The sequence below is a fragment of the Bos javanicus genome, chromosome 21, assembly GCF_032452875.1.
Source record: "Bos javanicus breed banteng chromosome 21, ARS-OSU_banteng_1.0, whole genome shotgun sequence".
In the NCBI taxonomy this organism is placed as follows: Eukaryota; Metazoa; Chordata; class Mammalia; order Artiodactyla; family Bovidae; genus Bos; species Bos javanicus.
In genome coordinates this window covers 30453891-30479386 of record NC_083888.1, presented here as the reverse complement: position 1 = coordinate 30479386, position 25496 = coordinate 30453891, and the positions used below count along the sequence as shown (strand labels likewise).

At 39.8% G+C, this 25496-nt stretch overlaps 2 protein-coding genes across 8 annotated transcripts in view; both read right to left on the bottom strand.

The window, feature by feature from the left end:
- Positions 1-16297, bottom strand: part of HYKK (hydroxylysine kinase) — a 29475-nt gene extending 13178 nt beyond the window's left edge. Inside the window, exons 1-6 of one of the 7 annotated variants that reach the window (XM_061394702.1) lie at positions 15762-16297; positions 12813-15604; positions 12000-12083; positions 11487-11651; positions 9436-9786; positions 7748-7887 (exon numbers count right to left, since the gene is read on the bottom strand). In XM_061394702.1, coding sequence (XP_061250686.1) covers positions 7748-7887; positions 9436-9781 — 486 coding nt within the window. In that variant the 5' untranslated portion in view covers positions 9782-9786; positions 11487-11651; positions 12000-12083; positions 12813-15604; positions 15762-16297. Of the gene's footprint in view, positions 1-7747; positions 7888-9435; positions 11652-11999; positions 12084-12812; positions 15605-15761 lie in introns of all 7 variants that reach the window. The other 6 variants (XM_061394696.1, XM_061394701.1, XM_061394697.1 and 3 more) reach the window with 6 other exon arrangements.
- A 3709-nt stretch (positions 16298-20006) lies between these two features.
- The window catches only part of IREB2 (iron responsive element binding protein 2), a 52777-nt gene continuing 47287 nt past the window's right edge, over positions 20007-25496 (bottom strand). Inside the window, exons 21-22 of the mRNA XM_061394695.1 lie at positions 23836-24021; positions 20007-23107 (exon numbers count right to left, since the gene is read on the bottom strand). Of these exons, the coding sequence (XP_061250679.1) occupies positions 22997-23107; positions 23836-24021 (297 nt within the window). The 3' untranslated portion in view covers positions 20007-22996. The remainder of the gene's footprint in view (positions 23108-23835; positions 24022-25496) is intronic.

Sequence of the window (25496 nt, the reverse complement as noted above, 5' to 3'; positions counted from 1 at the left end):
CCTGAATTTCTGGTAGTTTAATCACTACTCTTTATTAGTCTGTCTAAATCTACCTCTTGTCATCTTCCTCACTCTACCTCTCATCCCAATTCCCATTTTTCAAACACCTTGTTTCCTCTACCATAAATCTGTGACTATACTTTTAAGCCTGCCCAGCATTTTCTTCTTTCTTGTACTTAAATGAATCTCCTGAGACTAACCTCCAGCTCATCTGTGAACAAAGCAATCAAATTCCAGTACAGGTCAGTTGGTGTCTTTACTTGTGAATACCTTGACTTTGGCAATGACCACCCAAGCGCTCCTTGTACTCTGGGCCCCCTAAGCCTACCCACCTGCTGGAAGCTTCAATGCCCCAGCCACCTCCCCAGCAAAATAAAACAGTCACAGTCTCTGCCACCCCTATGGGATTAAAATTCTTCACCTAAATGATATCTTGGGCAGACTCCATGGTTCCTAGTGTTTGTACAGAAAGTAAGAACCTACCACCTGCAAAGCCCTGGGGTGAGGTTAGGTGAGGGCATGAACAATGGGAATAAAGCATGATAAAATGCGTTATAATACCTAGTGAGGAATGCTTCTCTTGGTTTCCTCTAGAACTCTCCTGTCCTATATGAGACAACTTAAGTTGCACAGCAGAACAGAAGGTGGTTAACTACACATCAGAACTCACTGTCAGCAATGGTGTGGTGCTATCTCCGTCTTAGAACCGTAATTGTGATTTCAGAATTTAGAGGTAAAAATTGAAACCTCAACCGCAACAGGCACAACAATGCAGGCCACAGGGAGCGTAGAAAGAGAGGTCAATGATAAAGAACTCTTATGGAACAGATGCTCATTTCAACAGCTCATTTTATAGATTTTATTATGGGGGTGGTTGAGAGACTTTCCTGAGCATTCCAATCAGTTCAGAGGTTTCTCTAAATAAAAGTAATATCTGAAAACAATTCCTAAATATATACTGAGTTGAGGAGGCAGAGCAAGTTGCCACAGGTTGCTACAGAGACAGAGAGAACTTTACAGATCTGTAGATGTCTGCCTTGAAACCTGGCAGATATGTATGATCAGTACAGAGGATGAGGAAAGGTACTCAAAGCTGGGGAGAGAACCACCTGAAAGATTAGAGGGAATGGTACTTGGACAACACAGGGTCAGGAATACTGCCTGTTCCACCAATCAGGCTCACAGTTCATGGGACATTAGGTAGAGACTCAGAAGGGTCTTGCATTAATAGTGGGAATAACCATCCTACACTAAACCCATTCCTGGTCCCACCCATAAAGTATGAAGTTCAGTTCAAATTCAGTCGCTCAGTTGTGTCTGACTCCTTGTGACCCCATGGACTGCAGCATGCCAGGCTTCCCTGTCCATCTCCAGCTCCTGGAGCTCACTCAAACTCATGTCCATAGAGTCAGTGATGCTATCCAACCATCTCATCCTCTGTTGTCCTCTGCTCCTCCTGCCTTCAATCTTTCCCAGCATCAGGGTCTTTTCCAATGAGTCAGTTCTTCTCATCAGGTAGCCAAAATATTGGAGTTTCAGCTTAAGCATCAGTCCTTCCAATGGATATTCAGGACTGATTTCCTTTAGGATGGGCTGGTTGCATCTCCTTGCAGTCCAAGGGACTCTCAAGAGTCTTCTCCAACACCACAGTTCAAAAGCATCAATTCTTCAGCGCTCAGCTTTCTTTATAGTCCAACTCTCACATCTATACATGACTGCTGGAAAAACCTTGCTTTGACTAGATGGACCTTTGTTGGCAAAGTAATGTCTCTGCTTTTTACCATGCTGTCTAGGTTGGTCATAACTTTCCTTCCAAGGAGTCAGTGTCTTTTAATTTCATGGCTACAATCACCATCTGCAGTGATTTTGGAGCCCCCCCAAAATAAATTATCTCACACTTTTCATTGTTTCCCCATCTATTTACCATGAAGTGATGGGACCGGATGCCATGATCTTAGTTTTCTGAAGGTTGAGCTTTAAGCCAACTTTTTCACTCTCCTCTTTCACTTTCATCAAGAGGTTCTTTAGTTCTTCTTCACTTTCTGCCTTAAGGGTGGTGTCATCTGCATATCTGAGGTTATTGATATTTCTCCCGGCAATCTTGATTCCAGCTTGTGCTTCCTCCAGCCTGGCATTTCTCATGATGTACTCTGCATATAAGTTAAATAAGCAGGGTGACCATATGCAGCCTTGACATACTCCTTTCAAGATTTGGAACCAGTCTGTTTTTCCATGTCCAGTTCTAATTGTTGCTTCTTGACCTGCATACAGATTTCTCAGGAGGCAGGTCAGGTGATCTGGTATTCCCATCTCTTGAAGAATTTTCCACAGTTTGTTGTGATCCACACAAAGGCTTTGGTGTAGTCAATAAAGCAGAAGTAGATGTTTTTCTGGAACTCTCTTGCTTTTTCAATGATCCAACAGATGTTGGCAATTTGATCTCTGGTTTCTCTGCATTTTCTAAATCCAGCTTGAACATCTGGAAGTTTTGAGCATTACTTTGCTAGCCTGTGAGATGAGTGCAATTGTGCGGTAGTTTGAGCATTCTTTGGCATTGCCTTTCTTTGGGATTGGAATAAAAACTGACCTTTTCCAGTCCTGTGGCCACTGCTGAGTTTTCCAAATGTGCTGGCATACTGAGTGCAGCACTTTCACAGCATCATCTTTTAGGACTTGAAATAGCTCAACTGGAATTCCACCACCTCCACTAGCTTTGTTCATAATGATGTTTCCTAAGGCCCACTTGACTTCGCATTCCAGGATGTCTGCCTCTAGGTGAGTGATCACACCATTGTGGTTATCTGGGTCATGAAGATCTTTTTTTGTATAGTTTTGTGTATTCTTGCCACCTCTTTTTAAAATCTTCTGCTTCTGTTAGGTCCATACCATTTCTGTCCTCTGTTGTGCCCATCTTTGCATAACATGTTCCCTTGGTATCTCATTTTCTTAAAGAGATCTCTAGTCTTTCCCATTCTATTGTTTTCCTCTACTTCTTTGCACTGATCACTGAGGAAGGCTTTCTTATCTCTCCTTGCTATTCTTTGGAACTCTGCATTCAAATGGGTATTTCTTTCCTTTTCTTCTTTGCCTTTAGCGTCTCTTCTTTTCTCAGCTATTTGTAAGGCCTCCTCAGACAACCATTTTGCCTTTTTGCATTTCTTTTTCTTGGGGTTGGTCTTAATCACAGCCTCTTGCACAATGTCACGAACCTCCATCCACAGTTCTTCAGGCACTCTATCTATCAGATCTAGTCCCTTGAATCTATTTGTCACTTTTACTGTATAATCATAAGGGATTTGACTTAGGTCATACTTGAATGGTCTAGTGGTTTTCCCTAATTTCTTCCATTTAAGTCTGAATTTGGCAATAACGAGTTCATGATCTGAGCCACAGTCAGCTCAGATGTATTAAGACACAAACTATGAAATATTAAGACAGAAAATCACCAAACTGCTTCCAAGTGACTTAACCGCACCACTCAAGAAAGCTCAATGAACACCAAGCACAGGAAACATCATGATCAAATTGCTCAAAAGTAGAGACAGAGACAATCTTAAGACACACACACACACACACACACATACACATGACATACATATTAAATTCAGAGGAACGATCTGACAGTGGATTTCTTGTCAGAAACAATGCAAAAGAAGAAAGTAGTGGCGTGTGTTTAAAGCACATTGGAAAAGACAGTCAACCTGAAAGTTTATGTCCAATGAAAATATCTTTCAAAAATGAAGGTGAAACAAAGATATACAAAAGCTGAAAAAATTCATTATCAGCAGCCCCACACTATAGGAAATGTTAAATGAAGTCTTTTAGGTAGATGGGAATAATAAGGATGGACAAAAAGTGTGAAGAGCACTGAAAAAGGGAACCGTACAGGCAAATATATAATTTTTTCCTGATTAAATCTCTTAGAAGATAATCAAAAGTTTAAACAAAAATAACAATATATAAGTAAAAAGTATGACAACAAAGGTATAGGGCTTCCTGGGTGGCGCTAGAGGTAAAGAGTCCACCTGGCAATGCAAGAGACACAGGGAGCTGGGTTTGATCCCTGGGTCAGGAAGATCCCCCTAGGATAGGAAATGGCACCCCACTCCAGTATTCTTGCCTGGAAAATTCCATGGACAGAGGAGCCTGGTGGGCTACAGTCCATGAGGCTACAAAGGGTCAGACATGACTGAGTAACTGAGCATGACAACAACAGAATAAGGACAGGAAGGAAGAAGCAGAAGTGTACTATGTCAGGTACATATACCACACATGAAGTGATAAACTTGAAGGCAGACCGTGATCAGTTAAAGATGTAGTCTATAAACCCTAAAGTTACCACTAAAGTCAACAGTTATAGCTAATAAGCCCACAAAGGAGGTTAAATGAAATCATAAAAAATACACAAGCCAAAAGAAGGCAGAAAAAAAAAAGCAAATTAGAGAATAAAGAACTGATGTGACAAAAAAAAAGCAGATATCAAGATGACAGGCTTAAACCTAACCATACAAAAATCACAGTAGATATAAATGCTCTAAACATCCCAACTAGAGAGCACAGATTATCAGACTGGATTTAAAAAAAAAACAAGATTCATATATATGCTGCCTATAAGAAACACACTTTTACTATAAAGCAGAAAAGAATTTCTTCCCTCATTCCCAGAAAATAGTAAATATCAAGTCTTTTGGGGTAGAGAGAATTAAAAAACCCTCCTAAAACTTCTTGTTAAAGTGTTCTCGGCCCTGTCTCATCTCTCACTTAACTCATCTAAAGGCTCTGTCTTACTCTTCTCTAAAGCGCCGACCAGATAGAAAAAAGACAGACAGACAGAATCAAGGAATGGAGTAGGCAAGCTGATCCCAGCAGACCCTAGTGGAGCACATGTGGAATGCATAGAGGCTGATCTGCTTTTCTGTATGGCTGCTGCTGCTGCTGCTAAGTCGCTTTAGTCGTGTCCGCTCTGTGTGACCCCATAGACGGCAGCCCACCAGGCTCCCCCGTCCCTGGGATTCTCCAGGCAAGAACACTGGAGTGGGATGCCATTTCCTTCTCCGATGCATGAAAGTGAAAAGTGAAAGTGAAGTCGCTCAGTCGTGTCTGACTCTAGCGACCCCATGGACTACAGCCCACCAGGCTCCACCATCCATGGGATTTTCCAGGCAAAAGTACTGGAGTGGGGTGTCATTGCCTTCTCCGTTCTGTATGGCAGGAAGCCTTAAAAAACTTTCACAGATCTCAACACCTTCTAAACCCATGTCTGATACTCTTCCCCGTCCCATCCCTCCAGTCCTTTGTTCCAGGCTGTGCAGGTGACTCCAGGATGGCTACAAGGGGAGAATCCTGCCTATTTCAGAATGGAGTTTTGTCCCAGCAGATCCAGATTAGAATCCATGTCCTGCTCAGCCCTTTCCTCTCCTCCATCCTTAACATTAAATCAATCATCAAATTCAGTTGGCTCTGTCGCCTAAATATATTTTGAACCTTTTCTTTGTTCCAGTCCTCAAACAGCTTTTTCTTGATTACTGCATTAGCTCCCTAGATGCAGTCCCTGCCTCCATTCTGGCTTTCTGCCAATCAAGCCATCATATTGGCACTAATTGGGCTATAAATTAGAATGTTTTTCCTGTTTAAAAAGCCTCCAAGTCTCCCTACTGTCCAAGAAAATAAGACAAAGTCCAAACTCCTTATGATAACATATTTTATAATCTGACTCCACTCTATGTTTCCAACTTCAGCTCCTATCTCTCTCAGGTGTAAACCCTATGTTCCAGCCACAGTAAATTATTCAGAGGTTCTGGAACATGGTCATTGTTCTGCCATGATTTCTTGCATGCTCTTTCCTTTCACTGAATACCCTTCCTCCTTTTCTCTGACTGACTGATGGATTCAAGACTTTTAAAACCAGCTCATAAGCTTTTTTAAATTAAAAACTTTTTATGAAGCCCTCCTTGAATATCTAATATGTATTTGACACTGCTAGACACCAAGGAAAAAAAACAAATAATTAAGATGTAGACCAATTTCTCTTAAGATCATTGTTTCTTATGTAGCATATGTAACAGGAAGTACAAGCAACTAAATTACAATACCATCATGGTAGACTGTTACCCCAGTGGCCTCCCATGAACCATGCCTCCTGGTGTGCATGCCCTTGTGCAGCTTCTCCTACTTGGGATTAGACATGTCACTTGCTTTGGCTAATGAAATGTAAGCTAACATGAATCAAGTAGAGTCTTGATAAGCAGTCGTCCACTCGGGGCTTGTCATTTTGAATCTGTCTCAGAAGCCAGCAGTCACGTTGCAAGGATGCGCAAGACCATCCTGGAGGATGAGACACCACATGAAGAAAAAAGGACACATGGAAAGGATCTGAAGCACTGCAGCCAAATAGAGCTGCATGAGTGACCCCAATTAATACCACGAAGAGCAGAGGGACCCTGTCAGTCAACCCATGGAATCATGTGAGTTGATGGATGCACAAGTTCCAATGGAGCAAACAGCAGGAAGTGATCCTCTTTGCACAGCCTGGGAAGAGAAAGGGACCAGGGAAGATTTCACAGGGGAAGTGATTCCTGAGCTGTGTGTTCAAGGATAATCAGGAATTTTGCAGAGCAGGGGAAAAGGTATTAACGGTTGAGAAGATAACAAAGGCAGAGATGCATGAAAGAGAAAGGCACATTCGGGGGACGATGAGAAGTTCTACTTTGGTGAGAGAAGCATGAAAGGGAAGACACGGACAGCGAGACTGAGGGGGCAGAGGCAGGGATGAGGCCAGCGGGGCCTTGTCTGAAAGACGCTGAGGGCCTTGGCCTTTACTTTGAAAGCAGTGAGAGGCCACTGAAAGATTTTAATTATGGAACTGACATGGTCGGATCTGTAATTTTAAAAAGTAACTCTGATTGGTATAAAAAATAAACTGAAGGTGAAAAAGATCTGAATGCAGGGAGGGATAGTCAAGGCAGGAATGGAAAGGAGATGGATTGTAGACATCTGAGAGGTAGACTGGCCAGGATTCAGTGGGTAATTGCAAATGTTTTACTCATACAAACTGCGGTTACTTTTTCAAGTGTCTGTGTGTCCCTTGGAACACACTCCTCTAGGACAGGGGAATCCCTATTGTCTCCCCCGTTCCTGGCATAGAATGGGTTCTCAATGAACATTTGTTCATTAAATGAAGATGTTTTGTGGGTACCTTTGGAAAAATATTTGTCCAACAATGTATCTTTTCTATACAACAAAAACATTTTTAATACAAGTCATTTCAATCCATTTGTAACATAGCTATTGTTTCATACAGAGCTCTGGCTGATTATGTCTTGTGAAAACTTTGGATTTTAATTTGTGAATGCAGACTGTTTTCAGTGAGCAGCATAGAGGATATCATGAATTTCTAAAGATGTAGGTAATCTTGCCACGAAGCTAATAAAGTACAGACCTGGGCAAAAATAAACCTGTCAATATTCATGCATCTAATATCTTATTTTCTTCCTAATATCAGATTGGGTTGGCCAAAAAATTCATTCATGAATTTCATTCATTCATTTAGACCTATACAGAAAGGTCACATTTTTCATATCACCAAGAACTGTATTGAACAACATATTCACTAACCAAAACTTTCTGGCCAACCCCAATACATGTTAAGAGGCACCAAATAAAAAGAGTCTGAGCCTGGGTGTATTTAAAATAAATCAAAACCAACAAAGAACAATTCTGATAAACAAAATAAAATCCCAAATCTTACCTCCAGTGTTTTATCCAACTTAGCAGCTAGCCTTCCAATTTCATATAAGAGCTGAGGGCCAATGGGAATCTCAGCTATGGGTCTTCCTGGGAGGTAAGTCAGCAGCCTCACCAAGTAGCTTTTGACTTCAGAGCCGCTATCTAGATGGATGGAAAGATATATTCTGTCAACTATTCTTGGGGGGAAAAAAAGATTAGAGGCTATTCTGCCTTTGCAATTATTATAGCAAGGAGTAATACAGAACAAGCTTTTTTAAAAAAAGGTGCTAACACAGGACAAGTCAGCAGAATTCTATGAGGCAGGACTGGATGGATCAAGCCAGCAAGGAGAACAGATAGACTTCAGAACACTGGGGCCAGCCATTTACATTCTAACATGACTGTAGCCCCAAGTCTGCTGGCCTTAACTCTAAATGTAAATTATCTACTCTGGCAAATGAATGCTTAAAATACATTTTTAATACATTTACAGTGGGGGAAGTTGTGATAAAGAAATGACTTCCAGAATCACAGACTTATTTAGGGACAAACTGTTGCTTGGAAAATTCTATGAGATACATCTTAGCACTTAGAATTGAAAGGGACCAAAATTCACAGATGAGAGCTCATAGCCTTAAGAATTTAAGTCATGTAAACCATAGAAAACTAAGATCATGGCATCTGGTCCCATCACTTCATGGGAAATAGATAGGGAAACAGTGGAAACAGTGTCAGACTTTAGTTTTTGGGGCTCCAAAATCACTGCAGATGGTGACTGCAGCCATGAAATTAAAAGGTGCTTACTCCTTGAAAGGAAAGTTATGACCAACCTAGATGGCATATTCAAAAGCAGAGACATTACTTTGCCAACAAAGATCCGTCTAGTCAAGGCTATGGTTTTTCCAGTGGTCATGTATGGATGTGAGAGTTGGACTGTGAAGAAGGCTGAGCGCCGAAGAATTGATGCTTTTGAACTGTGGTGTTGGAGAAGACTCTTGAGAGTCCCTTGGATTGCAAGGAGATCCAACTAGTCCATTCTGAAGAAGATCAGCCCTGGGATTTCTTTGGAAGGAATGATGCTAAAGCTGAAACTCCAGTACTTTGGCCACCTCATGCGAAGAGTTGACTCATTGGAAAAGACTCTGATGCTGGGAGGGATTGGGAGCAGGAGGAGAAGGGGACGACAGAGGATGAGAAGGCTGGATGGCATCACCGACTAGATGGACATGAGTTTGAGTGAACTCCGGGAGTTGGTGATGGACAGGGAGCCCTGGCGTGCTACAATTCATGGGGTCACAAAGAGTCGGACACAACTGAGCAACTGAACTGAAATGAAACCATAATTACAGAGCTGGGATCTAAAATTCCTGATTCTGTGTGCTTTCTACTATATCACAGCACCAAAATACACAGCTGATCTGATAAATAAAACTATGTAATTATTTTTCTAATTAAAAATAAAATTTCCCCTAGTGTTCACACATCCCCTTAGTTACTCATCCATCAGATCCTTTGCAGGCAGAAGAGTTACGCAAATCCCAGCCCTAACCACAGCCCCAGTTTCCACTTTGGTGATGCTGTAGCTTCTCCCAGCTGCTGAAAAAGATAACCATCTTCACCTTGGAGTGACGTACCTGTTCCTGACATTTCTACTGTAGTCAAAATGCAGTAATGTACATGGACAGGCGATGGCCGTTGGTGGTCTCTTACCTACAGACACGAGAGAGCTTACGTTGTCTCCTTTAGTACGACACACAGAGGCTGTTGGAAATCCAGCCGCTCTCAGAAACATGATGATATGAGTCTGCACTTCAATCAGGTCTGGAGTTTTGCTAGATTCAGTGTTGCTTATTTTGAGGACACATTCATTTGGGCCATCTGTAGTGACTTTGGTTCTTGCAATGCATACATGGAAGTTTTGGTCATCATAGCTAGGAAGTGGCTGGATCTTGGAAACTTTTAACCCAAACACTGATTCCACTAATGCAGAGGCTTGTACCTCACTGAAAGAGGGCTTGGTGAGAGCCTGTGATTGCTGACCATCTCCACTTGACATTATTTCTAAGGAAACAAACAAACAAACAAACTGGAAAGGGGACTTATATTGAATATACTTACTTAAAAGAGTTTTCTTAAGACAAACCAATAATGTTTTCCAATACTGATTCGGTACGTCTCTTGTGAATTTTCACTCATAAAGTTAAAAAAATCAAATGAGTAATGAGATTTAAAAAGTAGATTAAAAGCATAGTCCTGCCTCATCCCTTCATATTTATGCAATAACTTTGTTCTTTAATTTCCAAGAGGCATGGTAGGCTAGCTGGTCCTGATGTCATCTACTTTATGTCTATTTCTCTAAGATTCCAGGCTTTCTATTAAAGGTAAAGAGGGTCTTTTTAATTTGTTGTTTTAGTATTTATTATCTAGTGTTTGAGGATCCATATTTTAACATACATAGATTGGTAACATAGATTGGTAAATATATTTATTTTGATTACAAATAGCCCTAAATTACAAATAGCTTAAACCACTGTGACTTTTGGATATTCTGGAAGGAAAACTCAATTCTAAAACAAGTTTTCACAAGCTCAAAACCATAATGTAAAAATAATATATATCCTTTAAATGTAAAATTAGGTAGTCAAGGGTGACATTTGGTAAGGGCAGGCAACAGGTCAAGGACAAGAAACTTGACCTGGTTAGGACTTTATCAGACATCTAATCTCATTATAATAAATCAATGAAATCAATTAACAGAATACTTATATTAATAAGCTACATGTTACAATAAACATGCAGACTTGCATCATTCTATATTCAGTATCCCACTTAATTTTCAGTACAAACTGGAAAGTAAAATTTCTCATACCTATTTACAGATTAGAAACCCAAAACTTATCCATAAGTCTACAAGCAATAAATGCTGGAGAGGGTGTGGAGAAAAGGGAACCCTCTTACACTGTTGGTGGGAATGCAAACTAGTACAGCCACTATGGAGAACAGTGTGGAGATTCCTTAAAAATCTGGAAAGAGAACTGCCTTATGATCCAGCAATCCCACTGCTGGGCATACACACTGAGGAAACCAGAAGGGAAAGAGACACGTGTACCCCAATGTTCATCGCAGCACTGTTTATAATAGCCAGGACATGGAAGCAACCTAGATGCCCATCAGCAGATGAATGGATAAAGAAAGCTGTGGTACATATACACAATGGAGTATTACTCAGCCATTAAAAAGAATTCATTTGAATCAGTTCTAATGAGATGGATGAAACTGGAACCTATTATACAGAGTGAAGTAAGCCAGAAAGAAAAACACCAATACAGCATACTAACGCATATATATGCAATTTAGAAAGATGGTAACAATAACCCTGTGTACGAGACAGCAAAAGAGACACTGATGTATAGATCAGTCTTATGGACTCTGTGGGAGAGGGAGAGGGTGGGGAGATTTGGGAGAATGGCATTGAAACATGTATAATATCATGTATGAAACGAGTCACCAGTCCAGGTTCGATGCACGATACTGGATGCTTGGGGCTGGTGCACTGGGACGACCCAGAGGGAGGGTATGGGGAGGGTGGAGGGAGGAGGGTTCAGGATGGGGAACACAGGTATACCTGTAGTGGATTCATTTCGATATTTGGCAAAACTAATACAATATTGTAAAGTTTAAAAATAAAATAAAATTTAAAAAAAAAGAAAAGAAAAGAAAAAGAAAAGAAACCCAAAACTTAGAAAAATTGAGTAACTTGCCCCAGCTTGCACAGGTAGTAAACTGTAAAGCTCAAATTCAAATCAGATTTGCTTGAGTCCACTGTTGATGCCTTTTCTCTTATAGTGACTGTGGTTTATTAAAATAATTTATTCTTCATATTTCTTTGTATAAATGTGAAATTTTCCATTTTTGAATTTAAAAACCTAAAAAAAAACACACAAATAGATTTAAAAAAGTAGCAACTCAAAGTCCTTGTACCATAAATAATGTCTAAACTCACCTCACAAGCTAAATGTATGATTCCAGGCACAAAATGCACACTGGGAAAGCACCTTGGTATCACCGGTTTCTCCACCCCTCCCAGCAATATCAACTTTATTTAAAGGAGGAATGTAGGTCCTAGGAGGTTAAGTGTCTGGCCCAAAGTTATATATAAAGTTACAGTGAGAACTCAGCACTCGACTCCTAATTCTTAAGTACGTCCTTTGGGTTTAACCCTTTATTACCATCACATTGGGTTTAAAATGTAAATTCAAATACAGTGATCTTACTTTTCTGTGTTACAAGTATCATCATCTAGCTTATTGCTCATAAGTCAAAGGGTGGGCTGATGTGCAAAGCATTCCCGAGAAGCCCTGTGGGAGATAGGAAATTCAATTAGAGGGCTCTGAAGTTAGCTCACTGTCACAGATATCCTGAACAATGAAAAACTTAAAAGGTGCCCAAAACAAGTTACAAGGCAGTAACTGATAAACTAATAGAATGCCAAAGAAAACACTGAATTAAGTATAAACTTGATGAAGTGACCGAGTTTGCCTTAAATTGTGAAGAATAAATTTTCTGGGATTTCCCTGGTGGTCTAGTGGTTAAGAATCTGTCTTGCAATGCAAGGGATGTGGGTTCTATCCCTGGCGGGGGATCTATTAATAAGATCCTACATGTTATGGAGCAAGAAAGCCCATGTACCATAACTAGTGAGCCCACACGTCAGAGCCCGTGCACTGCAACTATGTCTAAGACCCAAGGCAGCCAAATAAATAAATACTGGATTTATTTTTCTACTGCTAAGCAGAACAGGGGCTTAAAAATTAAGATTGCTTACAGAAAGTAAAGGCACATCTGAGTTTATGACCTATGAAATTAATATCTGCCAAAACTATGACAGAAATTCAGAGAAGAGAGAAATTACTACAGCCTAATGATACTCTTGAGAAGATGGATTTGAATTGAGCTATAAATATGAATTGGATAAACAGGATGGGGGAGACTGTTTTCTTCCCCTTGATAATGCCACTCTCTGCTACACATATTTTGCATATTTCCTGAGTGTGTGTGTGTGTGTGTGTGTGTGTACACATACTCACCATATATATATGGTGGTGGTGGTTGTCGCTATGTCATGTCCAATTCTTCAACCCCATGGACTGTAGCCCACCAGGCTCCTCTGTCCATGGAATTTTTCAGGCAAGAATACTGGAGTGAGTTGCCATTTCCTTCTCCAGGGAATCTTCCCAACCCAGGGATCAAACCTGGGTCTTCTGCATTGTAGGTGGATTCTTTACCCAATGAGCTACTAGGAAAGCCCATATATATATGGAAGGCAATGTTGGGCTTCTAAATATCCTTTAGGAACCAAATATTTAAGATCCTTGCAATTTCACTTCCCCCTTTTCCCAAGATAGCTTTATTCCAATCCTTTCTTCATACTAAATTGTAAATAATTAACAACATCTTGGGGATGGATTGCATTTTGGGCTGCATGCGATTTCTGTTCAAAGGATGTAGTGTTATATAAAAAGAATCTCATGAACAGTTAGTGCTTGTTGATAGAAATCAGCACAGCTGTTGCTTCTGGCAAGACGGTGGCATGAGGGAACTTTTTGGGAGGAAAATGTTCTATATCTTGACTAGGCTTTGGTTACATGGGTGTAAACATTTGTCAAAACTTAGCTTAAAACTTAAGTCAGCATAAGATCTGTGAATCTCACTGAATGTAAATTTTACTTTAAAAAAAAAAGAAAAGCTTTGTGAGAGACTGGCTAGGACAGGCGGTATGGGTGGGGTCTTAGGACTTCCTTTTGTGCGTTAGAGCTCCCCAAATCAGACCATATGCCTGTTAATGTCTAATCACTTCAGATCTATGACAGCCAAAGTCCAACTTAGTCCAGTGAGGGAAAGGGGATAAATTCAGGGAGGTACACTAGGACTCTCCTATATGGCCCCGTTTCTGATTCAGCTCCAAGGCTATAGTCTGATGACTTGTGATAAGATTATAACCCCCAAACGCCAGTCTCCTTCCCAGACTCTCCTAACCTAAGTGATTTCTCCTGCCTTTAAACTTTCATAGCCCCTGTGCTGCTGGTAGATTTCCACCACGTGTTATTGCATTCTTGCCAGTCACTCTCCATATCTACTTTCTGACTAGGGCATATGCTTTCAGAAGCAAATTAAGTCGTTCAGATTTTGTTTTCTAAAGACACTGTGACAAAGCCTGAATGGAGTTTAAAACAATCTCTGCACCTGAAACTTCTGGGAACCAGTACGTCCTGTCACACTGCATATGGGTTTAAGGCTTTACATGGGATTTTAACATTCTTTCTGCAGATTTATAAACAGGTGTCAGGCCCAGATTCAGAATGTAATATGAACTAAAGCTTTACATTCAAGACAAAATCCCAGAGTAATTTTTTAACACCTAAAGCTTTAAAGATATCAGGATAATTTTGAATTCAATATGAATTAGAAATCCTTACAGTTGGAAGGACACTTAGAAGCAATTAGTGAAGGCCAATCTGCTTTCCAGTCTAGAAAATGTCCCTGTAACATTCTTGAATGGGGTTTGTTAACCCTCTACTTAAAGCACTCTGTTTTCTACAGTAATGTTGGCAGCTCTAGCCATTAAAGACAGCCTGTGTAATAAAAAGTTGTGCTGGCTAAGTGTATTTTATCACATTAAAAAAAATAGAATAAAATAGTTTATATGCTGGGAGAGATAAGACATTTTATAGGGAACCTCTGAAACTTTGCACTATTCACATCTCCTCTAACAGGGAGTTGGACTAGATTATCCCTAAAAAGTCCTTCTAGTGCTAACATGGTTTCTAAAGCTCTTTCTTTTTGAGCTTAAATTTGTTTTTTTTTTTTTCTTTGTATACAAATACTCCAAATATGGAACTAATGCCACAGATCAAGTCAGCACTCGTGCACCCCCTGGGAAGCCCAGGTGAGTAAATCCGGAGAAAGAAAGGTGTTGATCAGAGATGGCTGTCTTAACCAAATGTCTTTTGTATGGGTGGAGGGGGTGAGGAAGGGGACTCAAATCCTATAGGTAGTTGCACTGTATTTCCTGCCAGCAGTGTTTTACTTGGCTTCTGAGAAAGTGCTCAGGAAGCAAATGTTTTCCAACTCCAGGGCTTATGCCAGAATCTCAAAACCTTTGTCCTACAACCTGGGGGACTGGACCCTAAACTCTGCACTTGGTGTGAGGTATACCGGACAAGAAACAGAAATCATTCTTGATTCTTTCTTCTCCCTCACTCTCAAAGTTTTACAAAGTCTAGTAAATTCTACCTTAGCATGTCTTCCAAATCTGCCCTTCTTGTCCTGTAATTCCTTCTGCTGTGTCCTACCAAGGTTGGAGAGCAAGGATTATATTCAGTAAATCTCCGTATCCCCAGCCCAGATTCTAGCCTAGATTATTATTAACTATCAAGAGGAATTAATGACAGAAGGGTTACTTTCATTCCACAGGCTCATGAGGGCAGTTTACCCTCAAAGGGTTTCAGGAAACAGAACGGTAGGGAACTAGAGTCTGTAGTTTTTAAAAAACAACAACAGTGGGTGCCCTGAGTGTTTTCCTTCTGGGTGAGAAGGAACAGGTGGTAGAAGAGCGGCTGCAAAGGGGTTGCTGATCCAAGAGACAGGAAAATAAGGGAGGAAGAGGGCACATTAGTCGGGTTCAGAGTGTTATTATGCTAGTGAGGTCCAGTGGAGCCCAAGAAATGGGGAACACCCACTAGACACCTGGCCGGGAGTGCCAGGCGCCGCACAGGTTGGACCAGATGGCTTCTCAGGTGCCACACTCCAATTCTGGGATCTCAGCCCAGCCTTCTGGGTTGTAGGTGCGATCCAGCGAGGAAGGTGACTTGCGCATCACCTGAACAGAGAGTATGAAGTGGATTAGGGGCTGGAGGCTCTGGAGGGGCCGGAGGCTCACGACTCCTGGCCCCGACTCTCAGTGAACCTCCTTGCTCACAGGGCCGCCCCCTCCAGAGGGTTCTAGGGTTTGTCTCTGCTTTCCCCACCCGGCTCACCCGCAACGACCCGAGGTCCTGACGTGGATCCCGCTCTCGAGCAGCCGGGGACTGCGACCGCGGTCCTGCGCTCCCGCTGGGAAGTCGCGCCCAACTTGTCGCGTCTGGGTCCGCCCCTCCTCCGAGCGCGTGAGTCCTGACTTCTGATTGGCTCCTCGAGACCCCCCCGCCGCCAATAAGCGAAGACTCTTGGAAGGCGAGGCTCCGCCAGGTCGTTCGGGGCTATTCCCGCCCAGTCCCTGGGCTGCAGAAGAGGCTACGAATAGAGAAATTCAAAGATCAGGCTTTGGATGGATCTGCAATCCCGTCCCGCCTTCTCTCAGCGGTCACCCCAGTCAGAACGCGACTATCTCCCTGTCACTGGACTTCTTCTTTCTGATTGGCTCTTAGAAATTCCGCCCCGCCCCTTGGAGGCTTTCAGCTCTTGAGTGGCATCTTGCAGTTCCTCCCAGTCCATGAAGCTGTGCAGGCGTCGTGGCCTGCTTCACTCGGGATTCTCTTGTTTGGGTAGAATTCGCGTCCTCAATTTTCTCCCTTCCCTCCCTTTTGTTGGAAACACGTATGCCAGAGGCTTCGCAAGCGTTGCCGAGGTGGCCTCGAGCCCCTCCAGTCCCCTAGAACTGCAAGAGGACTGAGGACCTGGGAGTTTGGCCTGGCAGCGTTCTGCACGGGACCTAGCTCTCCCGGCATGCAGTTAGTAATGTTAGAACGTAAAATTGTCTAAGTTATAGGATAGATCCACACGTTCCTTGTACTGATGGGGAAACTTAAGTCAAAAGGGCACAGAGCCTCAGCCAGACCTGGTCACCCAACTTCGAGTTTAAGGTCTTGTACGGTGCCGAGTTTTCTACTCTCGAGCCATTAAATTCAATATAATAGATGTAAAGGAAGCGTGAAGGCCCCTCAGGGGGCTGCGATGACCACAGTTCAGGTCTGGTGTGATAAGTGATTCATTTACACTGAGAAAATGAACTGGTAATTGGGTCAGAATCCTGAATTGGGAGTCGATTCTCTCTCTGCAACGAAGCGCAGAAACCACATGACTATCAGAACGCTGCCTCCTGATCAAAGTGTTAGTCACTTAATTGTGTCGGATTCTTTGCGACTGTAGCCTACCAGGCTCCTCTGTCCATAGAATTCTCCAGGGAAGAATACTGGAGTGGGTTGCCATTCCCTTCTCCAAGGATCTTCCCAAACCTGGAATTGAAGCCAGGTCTTCGCATTGCAGGCAGATTCTTTTCCGTTTCAAGCCACCAGAGAAGCCCATCTTGGGAATCCTGGCATTAACAGCCAGGTTAGTTGCCAGATCTTAATTGTCAAGGGCATCAGGCTCAGGTAGCAAGTTTCATATACGTCTGCAGCCAAGGCGAACCTCTCTGATAGTACAGAGCACTCTCTATATTGGAGGAGAATTCTAGACATCACTCATTACTGCAAGTCGGTCTGTTTCAATCCCTGCGCATCTCACTCTCTCACTATGCCCAACCCCCACCCCCCACAGGATATAGCACAGTCGGCATGTTTAGTCACCTTGATTGATTGATGTTTCCCAAACTTCCATCAACCACATATTGAGAGATCTCCTCTTATCTGCTTCAGTTCTAACTTCCAAGTACCGGGGCTTTTTTATGCCCCAGGGTGGAATTCTTACTATGTTGTTTTCTTTTAGGGTGTTAAAGATTTGATTTCCATTATCTGTAGCCAGAATTTGACTCCATTGGTCCTCTTAGGCATCTCTGTATGCTCTTTCCTCAGGCAGATCCTGAATTCTCTCCACCCTCTCACTATTCCACCTCTATTAGTCCAGTTTTTTTTTTTTTTTTTTTACTTTTAATTGAAGGATAATGGCTTTACAATAATGGCTTGATTTCTGCCTTACATTGGTATGAATTAGCCATAGGTGTACCTATTGTCCCCTCCCTCTTGAACCTTCCTTCACCCTTTCCCACCCCTCTAGGTTGTTACAGAGCCTCTCTCCATTCATCTCACCCTCTCCTTCCTCCCCATCACCCTTGTGCATGTTTGTTCTCTATGTCTGCATCTGCACTGCTGCCCTGCAAATAGGTTCATCAGTACCATCTTTCTAGATTCCATATATATGAGTTAATAGACAAAATTTTTCTCTGACTTACTTCACTCTGTATAATAGGCTCTAGGTTCATCCACCTCATTAGAACTCACTCAAATGCATTCCTTTTTATGGCTGAGTAGTATTCCAGTGTATATATGTACCACAGCTTCTTTATCCATCTGTCGACGGACATCTAGGTTGCTTCCGTATCCTAGCGGTTGTAAATAGTGCTGCAATGTTTGTTGTTTCTACTTTTCTTAGGATTAAGAGATGGGAATGAAGATCAAATCTGGAAGGTATGGTGAGAATTGAAGAGACGGGACTCTAGATCCACAATTACTTCCTCCAGCAAGCATCTTTCCACTCACTGAACCTTTTTTAGAAATACATTTTGCCACTTGCCTTTTTCACTTTAAACAAGATTTCCTTGTCTTTAAGAATAATATTCTTACACATAAATTTTTTGTCCTTTATGAGTCTTTAAGATACACTGCTCAGTCATACACTGAGTATGAGAGAATGACCATTTCTAAGGCTCTTAATACATGTGTTTTTTTTTTTTAATAATGCCAAAATTGGATACCATGATAATGAATAAAGCTCCAATCCGATAGACAAGAAATGTCATCACTGTTGTACTAACAATTTTTTTCATGTTCCACCTGGCCACTAGGACACTTAGGTAGTGGTTCTCAAAAAATTCAGTGCAAAAAATTGGAGTGAAACAAAATGAACAATGTGCAGGGTGAGATTATATATATGGTTTTATATTATGATATCCTATAAAATGGCCCACTAGTCTTATGACACAACTATATACCTACATTGTCTAAAATGCTAAAACCTAGTGCCGTCCCGTGAACACAAATTCACAGACAACACAGTTATCAGTATACAAGCAAGTTTTGTGGGGATTAGACACACATCTGCTTCTGCAATAAATGCTCCATTTTTGAAGTATATAAACCACAAGCTTTATAATCTGATATTTTGGAAAACTTATGAGCTAAACTCACATTAAATCAAAACAAGCTGAAGCTAAATTATTTTATAATTAAAAACCGGCATCAAGTGGAAACCATAAATTAACAAAGTACAACACTGGTGTTGCACTAGGCTTCCTTGAACTCTGGGTATTCAAACTACACCATGTGCCTGTCTTGGTACTGAGCAAACAAATTTCTTAGGATACTGGAGTCCTTAGAATACTCCTAATAATGTACCAGTTTTAATTTATGAATATCAAGTTTTAACAAACTTTACTCATTTAGGTTGCTGTTGAGGAAAAGGGCAGTATTTTTAGGTCAATGGGCAGCTGACCATATTTACAAAACATTTATCATAGAGACTCATGGTCCTGGTTCCCTGCTCCAGATGACTCACTTCACGGGTGCTTCATCAGTGCTGATGAATGGCCAGTGGAAGGAGGAAGTGACGCCATCAGCTAGATCTAAAGCATGGAGGCTCATACAAACATAGCACTTCCATCCTGCACCTCTCAAGGAAAGGCCCTTTCCTCCAGTAATACACAACTTCGTAGCATGAGATGAATTTAGTCCTAAATGTTCACTTTAACATAAGTTACCATTAAAAAAAAGATCTATAGTATGAAGGTTATGTTCAGAGCAATTTGTGGAGGGTCTAACTTATTCATTAAATTTGTATTTTATATATAGTTGTACTAAAGCACTTTAAGAGGCAAAGACAAATTAGGGAGAACTAGAATCAGTAGGTATAAGCTACAAGGAGGTGAGTTCAGCTTGAAATAAAATTTAACCATCAAAACTCAGTCAGTGGGCTACCAAGTGCAGTAGACAGTCTCCCATCTCTTGAATGTTCAAGAAAGGATTGCCCAGTTACATGATGTTATTTGTACAAAGGATCCTGCTTTGGGTGAGAGATGTCTTTTCAACTGTAAAATGTGATTTTATGAATCAAAGTACCTGTTAGAATGACCTTTGAATCAACTTCAACTTAATTGTTTCCTCAAGGCGATCCCTATTGCAAGCTTTATCTTGGCTTTCCTTCTCATTTACCAGTCATACTGGGAATAAATCATATCTGAACAGCTAGATAACATGTTTGAAGAGAAATTTCTGGATGGCATCCTATTTCTTAAGTTACGGTATTTTATTTTCAATTATCACAAAGTATTTTATAATAAGAGTCAAATATGTGATAATACAATTTTCTTTATTAAAAATAATTTACAGCATCAGTAACATATACACAATTGTCATCAACTGAACTTTGCCTCCAATATATTTCTATACAATACTTAACATTACTGAACTTAAAACTGTTATACTGTTTTGTTGGCTTTAAATAATAGACAATGATTTATAGTTACTTAAGTGAGATATATGGTTTCATAATGACATACTATGTGTAAAACTGATAAACATCGGCACTATCACACTTCAGGAAAAAAGTCACTAAAGAAGACTAAGTCCACCTCCTTCCCCTCTCTTTTATTTAGTATTCCAAATCAAACTAAGATAGGGTCAACATCCAGTATCTTAGCACTTTCTGCTAAACCTAAAGGCAAAAGAACGATGTCTTTTAATTCAACTACAGAAAAACGTTAGTCAAATAATTTCTCCTCATCCTGTCACTTAACACTGAGCGGGTGAATGCGCACAACACTGTTTCCCTAGCTGTAAACAACTAGAATTTTCATTTAGGTCTTAGCTGTGCTTTTTGTCCTTTAGTACCAATGAAGTTTGATTCCCAGTGAAACACTGAGCACTTTGCTAAAGGGATTCTAATACCTCTCATTCAAATGTCAGCTTGGAGATACAACAGGAAATAACAACTACTATCTCCGAAACTTTTTAGGTATATTAATGGCATCCAGTGACTGGATGACATTTTCACCAATTAGAAAAACCAAAGGCATGAAATAGTGCAATGGTATGTAGCATAATGTTTTTTAAAATATGACATAAATGCTGTTGTTGATAATGACCTTTGAAATTTTACTTTTAAGTTCATAGCACTAATTTGCTTATTTCATGGGCCTATATTTCTTCCCACAATATCTGTGTATTTTTTTAAAAACACAAAATTATCCAAATATAGTCAATAAAGGAGATATGAAAAACAATAAAAACCAAGAGGTGCCACATTTTTGCAAACACAATTTGGCTGGAGGAAGAATTACAGGTGCACTCAGGGTCATACACCCACAAGTCTCTCCCCAATTGATAGCCACTGCTTATCAAGTTTTTTGGTTCACTGTATATTAACAAGAGATTTTAAGAGAACCTTTTTTTTTTTTTCCTGAAATAAAAGATCTGCTTGTACTTTTACTGGACTAGGTAGACTGGAAACATAAATCCTTAATTCATAGCTTGCTAGCTTTATCATCTCTTCATTTCCTGGATCTGATGTCCAGGCCTCTGACCACAGGCTACACATTGTATTACAGAATGGCTTAGAAATAATACAGATGTTTTCCCCACACACAATCTGGATTATCATCTCCTCAAAAGCCTATAACTGATATTTTAACTTTCAACTTGTAAATTCTCCAACCTTAATTCATGTTTTCATGTAAATTAAAAACACATGCACTGACAAATACACAGCATAATAAAATATCAAGAACACAATCTGACTTGAAAGTACCAAAGAAAATACTTATAAAAATTTTTAAATAAAAGGGAAATCGTTTTACCAAACTCTAGTCCATCTAATTGTCTAAACACAGAATATTTTCGAAAGATTGTATGACGGATTATGTGCAAAGTTCTCAGTGGTCTTTACCCACTGGTTTGGTAGTTTCAGCATTTTAGCTTAAAACAATTTATTTTGTGCAATGTAAGCTAATTCTGAATTGCAGTAACTTAACCAGGTCATATGATGATCTCCATGTGGGGGTTGGGGGCGGAAATCACTACAATGAACCTTCTGCCTGCTAACTTTAACTTCTTAATTTTTTAAAAAAGGTATAGGACTTTCGGAATTAATTATCCAACCTTTTCTTAAAAGTCACCAAACTTTTTGTTAACAGAACATTTGATGTGGTAAACAAACATGCATACAGAGAAAATATGGTATTCAGACAGCAATAATGTAAGTGTTTTATCCTAACGGTCAGCAAAAGCATATATAATTAATAGTATCATGCATCCCAGGTAAAATGATGACTCAAAATGACAGGAAATTGATTTATATAATTAAGAAGAAACCAACATTTAAAAAATGTTTAGGGTTGAACAACCATATAATTTAGGGTGGAAAATTTTAAAATCTAGAGGAAATCATGTTAGTGTTTAATGATTAAATAAAGTTCTCCTTAGCAACTGTAAATGAGTGTGGAATTTTGGTTAATGATACCTAAAATATAGGTCATAGAAGTTACAGTATCACATAAAGTGAGCAAAGTAATCTAATCCAATTAACATAATGCCATCTGAGACTTGCCAGGGTCACAGGAGCAAATTACTGAAAAAATAAGGGCTGCATATGTGGTACATATTTTCACGGCTAATACATGGTGCTGCACAATCAATTGTATTCTGTAACAGTCCATCTTCAGATGTGGAGGGAACCTCGACTGGATTGGACAGAATGATTGTGTCCAGGGCAAGTTCTATCCTTTGACTGAGACTTAGGAAAACCCTGGCTTATATTACAAATTAAGAATGCCACTACATCCAGCTCAATTCTGGAAAGGAATGAACATATCTGAAAGTCCATTTATAAATCAGATTTCACTTTCCACAATTTTAGAATTATCTGGCTTCTTAAATTTCCATCCACTACTCTTAAACCAACAAACAGTAGTATACAGTTTTATAGGTGCAAAACTAAACAGGAGACTTCAGGAAGGTTATTCATATAAGAATCTTCAACACAAGTTCAAATTCTGCCTTTATTTACAAAATGGTCTGATAAAATATTCCCCCTTACTTATAAGCCTCTTCCACAACACACTTCACACACTGATTTTAGCAATGTTATTAGCACCATTCGTATATTATTTAAAATCAAGATTTCATTTCAGTCACTACGTTGATTCATAATCATTTACATCCATGGATGAGATAAGTGGGCATACTGGGACTATCTGCAGCTCCATGGTAAGGATTCCTGGGTCCAGCACAAAAGGCTTTGTTTGCAGTCACCAGTTATGAAAGGTATTCACGGTGAGTAGATACTATGAGAATTTCCGTGCCACAAAGTTTAATAATCCTCCATGTTTGTACAATGTTATCTCCACATCATTTTCAAATGAAGCAATCACGCTGAATACTTTTCCAGTGCTTGTCTTTAAACAAACAAAAACATCTCACATGAGTGGTAAAATCTTGTAATGTTACTTAGTGGTTAAGACTATTTGTCTTCCTATTCAATGACTATACTCATCACATATTCTGTCTGAGAAACATTTCTCTTGCTTGAGAAACAAGTAAGATACCTAATTATAGGCTTCACAGCTAAGTAGAAAAACAAATATTTCATCCCTAATTCTAAAGAACAAGTACTGTTATCATTTAAAGTATTAAATCATTCAGATTTTGACTTACTAGTTAGGGATGTTATACTAATTACTCATGTTCATTTTGTTAAAAATCAAATATTCACTGCATATAATATCTGCTACTCATTTTCCTTTTTTCTTAGTTGTAAAGTCTGTGATACTCTAACCATGAACACTCAACTCTGGCTTCTAATGAAGTGGTGTACATGCCTGGACTAAAAATTACATTATCACAGAGAGCTGATAACAAGGAAAAGGAAGTTGAAACATGTAACTGGAAGTTCATGGTTTTTTTTTTTCTGGACTAAGTATATACATTTTCTACTTTTCCTCAGAGACCAACTATATTAACACAGGTTTAAGTACCAACAAAATAAAGCCTTCTTAAACTACAATTTGTTTACTAGCTGACATTAATATGTAATTTACAGACATTGTTTATTACTCAGTTTACAACCATCTAGTTAAACATATAGTACTGTACATGATCATATATTTGAGAAATTTAGGTATACCTTTATATTTAATGTAACTCCAGGAGACAGTTCTTCAGGAAATGTTAAAGAAAATGTTTCTCTGCCAGAGAGGCCCAGGGAATCTGCACTTTCTCCTGGAAGGAACTGAAGTGGAGCTATGCCAATTCCAATCAAATGATCTTTGTGAATTTTTTCATAACTTTCAGCTAAAACAGCTTTCACACCCTGTAACAAACATGCATTTTATTTCCTTCATTCTACTACACAATTTTAAAAGGGAAAAAACTCTACTTTTGGCTTTTCTGTAAAAACTTCAAACCCATTACCCCATATGAAGGTCAATGTTATATCAAAGTATTTAAAGAAACCTTTTACAGATTATTTTCCTGTATCTCTAAGTAGCTCCTTAACTCTAACTGCCCCTCTGCCACTCCAGGATTAAGTACCGCCAGTGCCTACCACATACTAAATGTTCTCCATAACTGGGGGCAGTTGCTTGAAACTCAAAAAGGGCTAAAGCGGATTTCTGTTTAATTATGGTAGATCTAACATATGTGTTTATCAACACTCCCTCTTAAACTGCCATTAAAATAAGGGAATAGAGAAGTATAAATCCACAGCAACAAAGAGAACAGGATGTGCAAATTCTGTAAATATTTAGAAAACAGAGATGGGTGACTGACTTAGCAGAGAATGTTGAAACTACAGATTGACAAACTGAAATTAGAGTGATACCCAATCTAAGGTTTGAGTCACTCTGCAACAAAGAACCTAGAAATGGCTTGAGGCTCAGAGGCATAAGGTTCTCAGAATACTGGGATACTAGTGAGAAGTCTGTAAAAAGAAGTAAGATCTCCAGCTCAGTCCCCACTCAGAAAGAGTGGAGGTTATTCTCTGGAGAAAATAAGCTGAAGACTTGTGTATCTCTCCTTTTTTCCATTATCCTCCTCCTAAGGAGCCTTTTTTTTTTCTTTTTTAAGACATTTCCCTTCTAAACACATCTTTCTCCTATCTGCCCACCTCCCAAAATTTAATGTCACAAAGATACTGTGTATCTGTTTAAGTATATATATGTGTGTGTACTTTACACATACAAAGAGTAAGATTTTGTGTCACCCCTTGGGAGTGCACCACCCTGTAGAGCAGGGGTGCTCTCCACTGAGGAGGAACACCAGGCTCACAGGAAGGCCAGGTGAGAATATTATCAGATTCGGGGCAGGAGTAAGTCTGTTTCTTCAGTGGGTCTCCTTCCATGAAGAAACTGCATGGCCTCAAGTGAAAATATTTACAGATACTGATATACAGGGCTCTCTCAATGAAAAAGGTAGCTTATAATTAGTAAGGCCCACTAACAAAACCCAGCCCACAATCCCAGCTTGTAATCATTTTTTTTTTTTTAACATCTAACTGAATAGACAGCCAGGATCAACAACTATATGAGGAAAGCCTGAAATATTAAAAAACAAAAAAGGGGGGGGGGGCTAAAAAACTCCAGAAAAAGAGAACTTATAATTAATATTTGTGATACAGGAGATACCACCTTTTTACCGAGCTTTCCCAATAGTGCTTTTTTGTTCTATTTTTAAAAATTGAAGTTTTGTGGCAACTCTATGTCAATCAAGTCTACAGGTTCCATTTTTCTAAGAGCATCTGCTCACTTGTCTTTGTCACATTTTGATAATTCTTATACTACAAATATT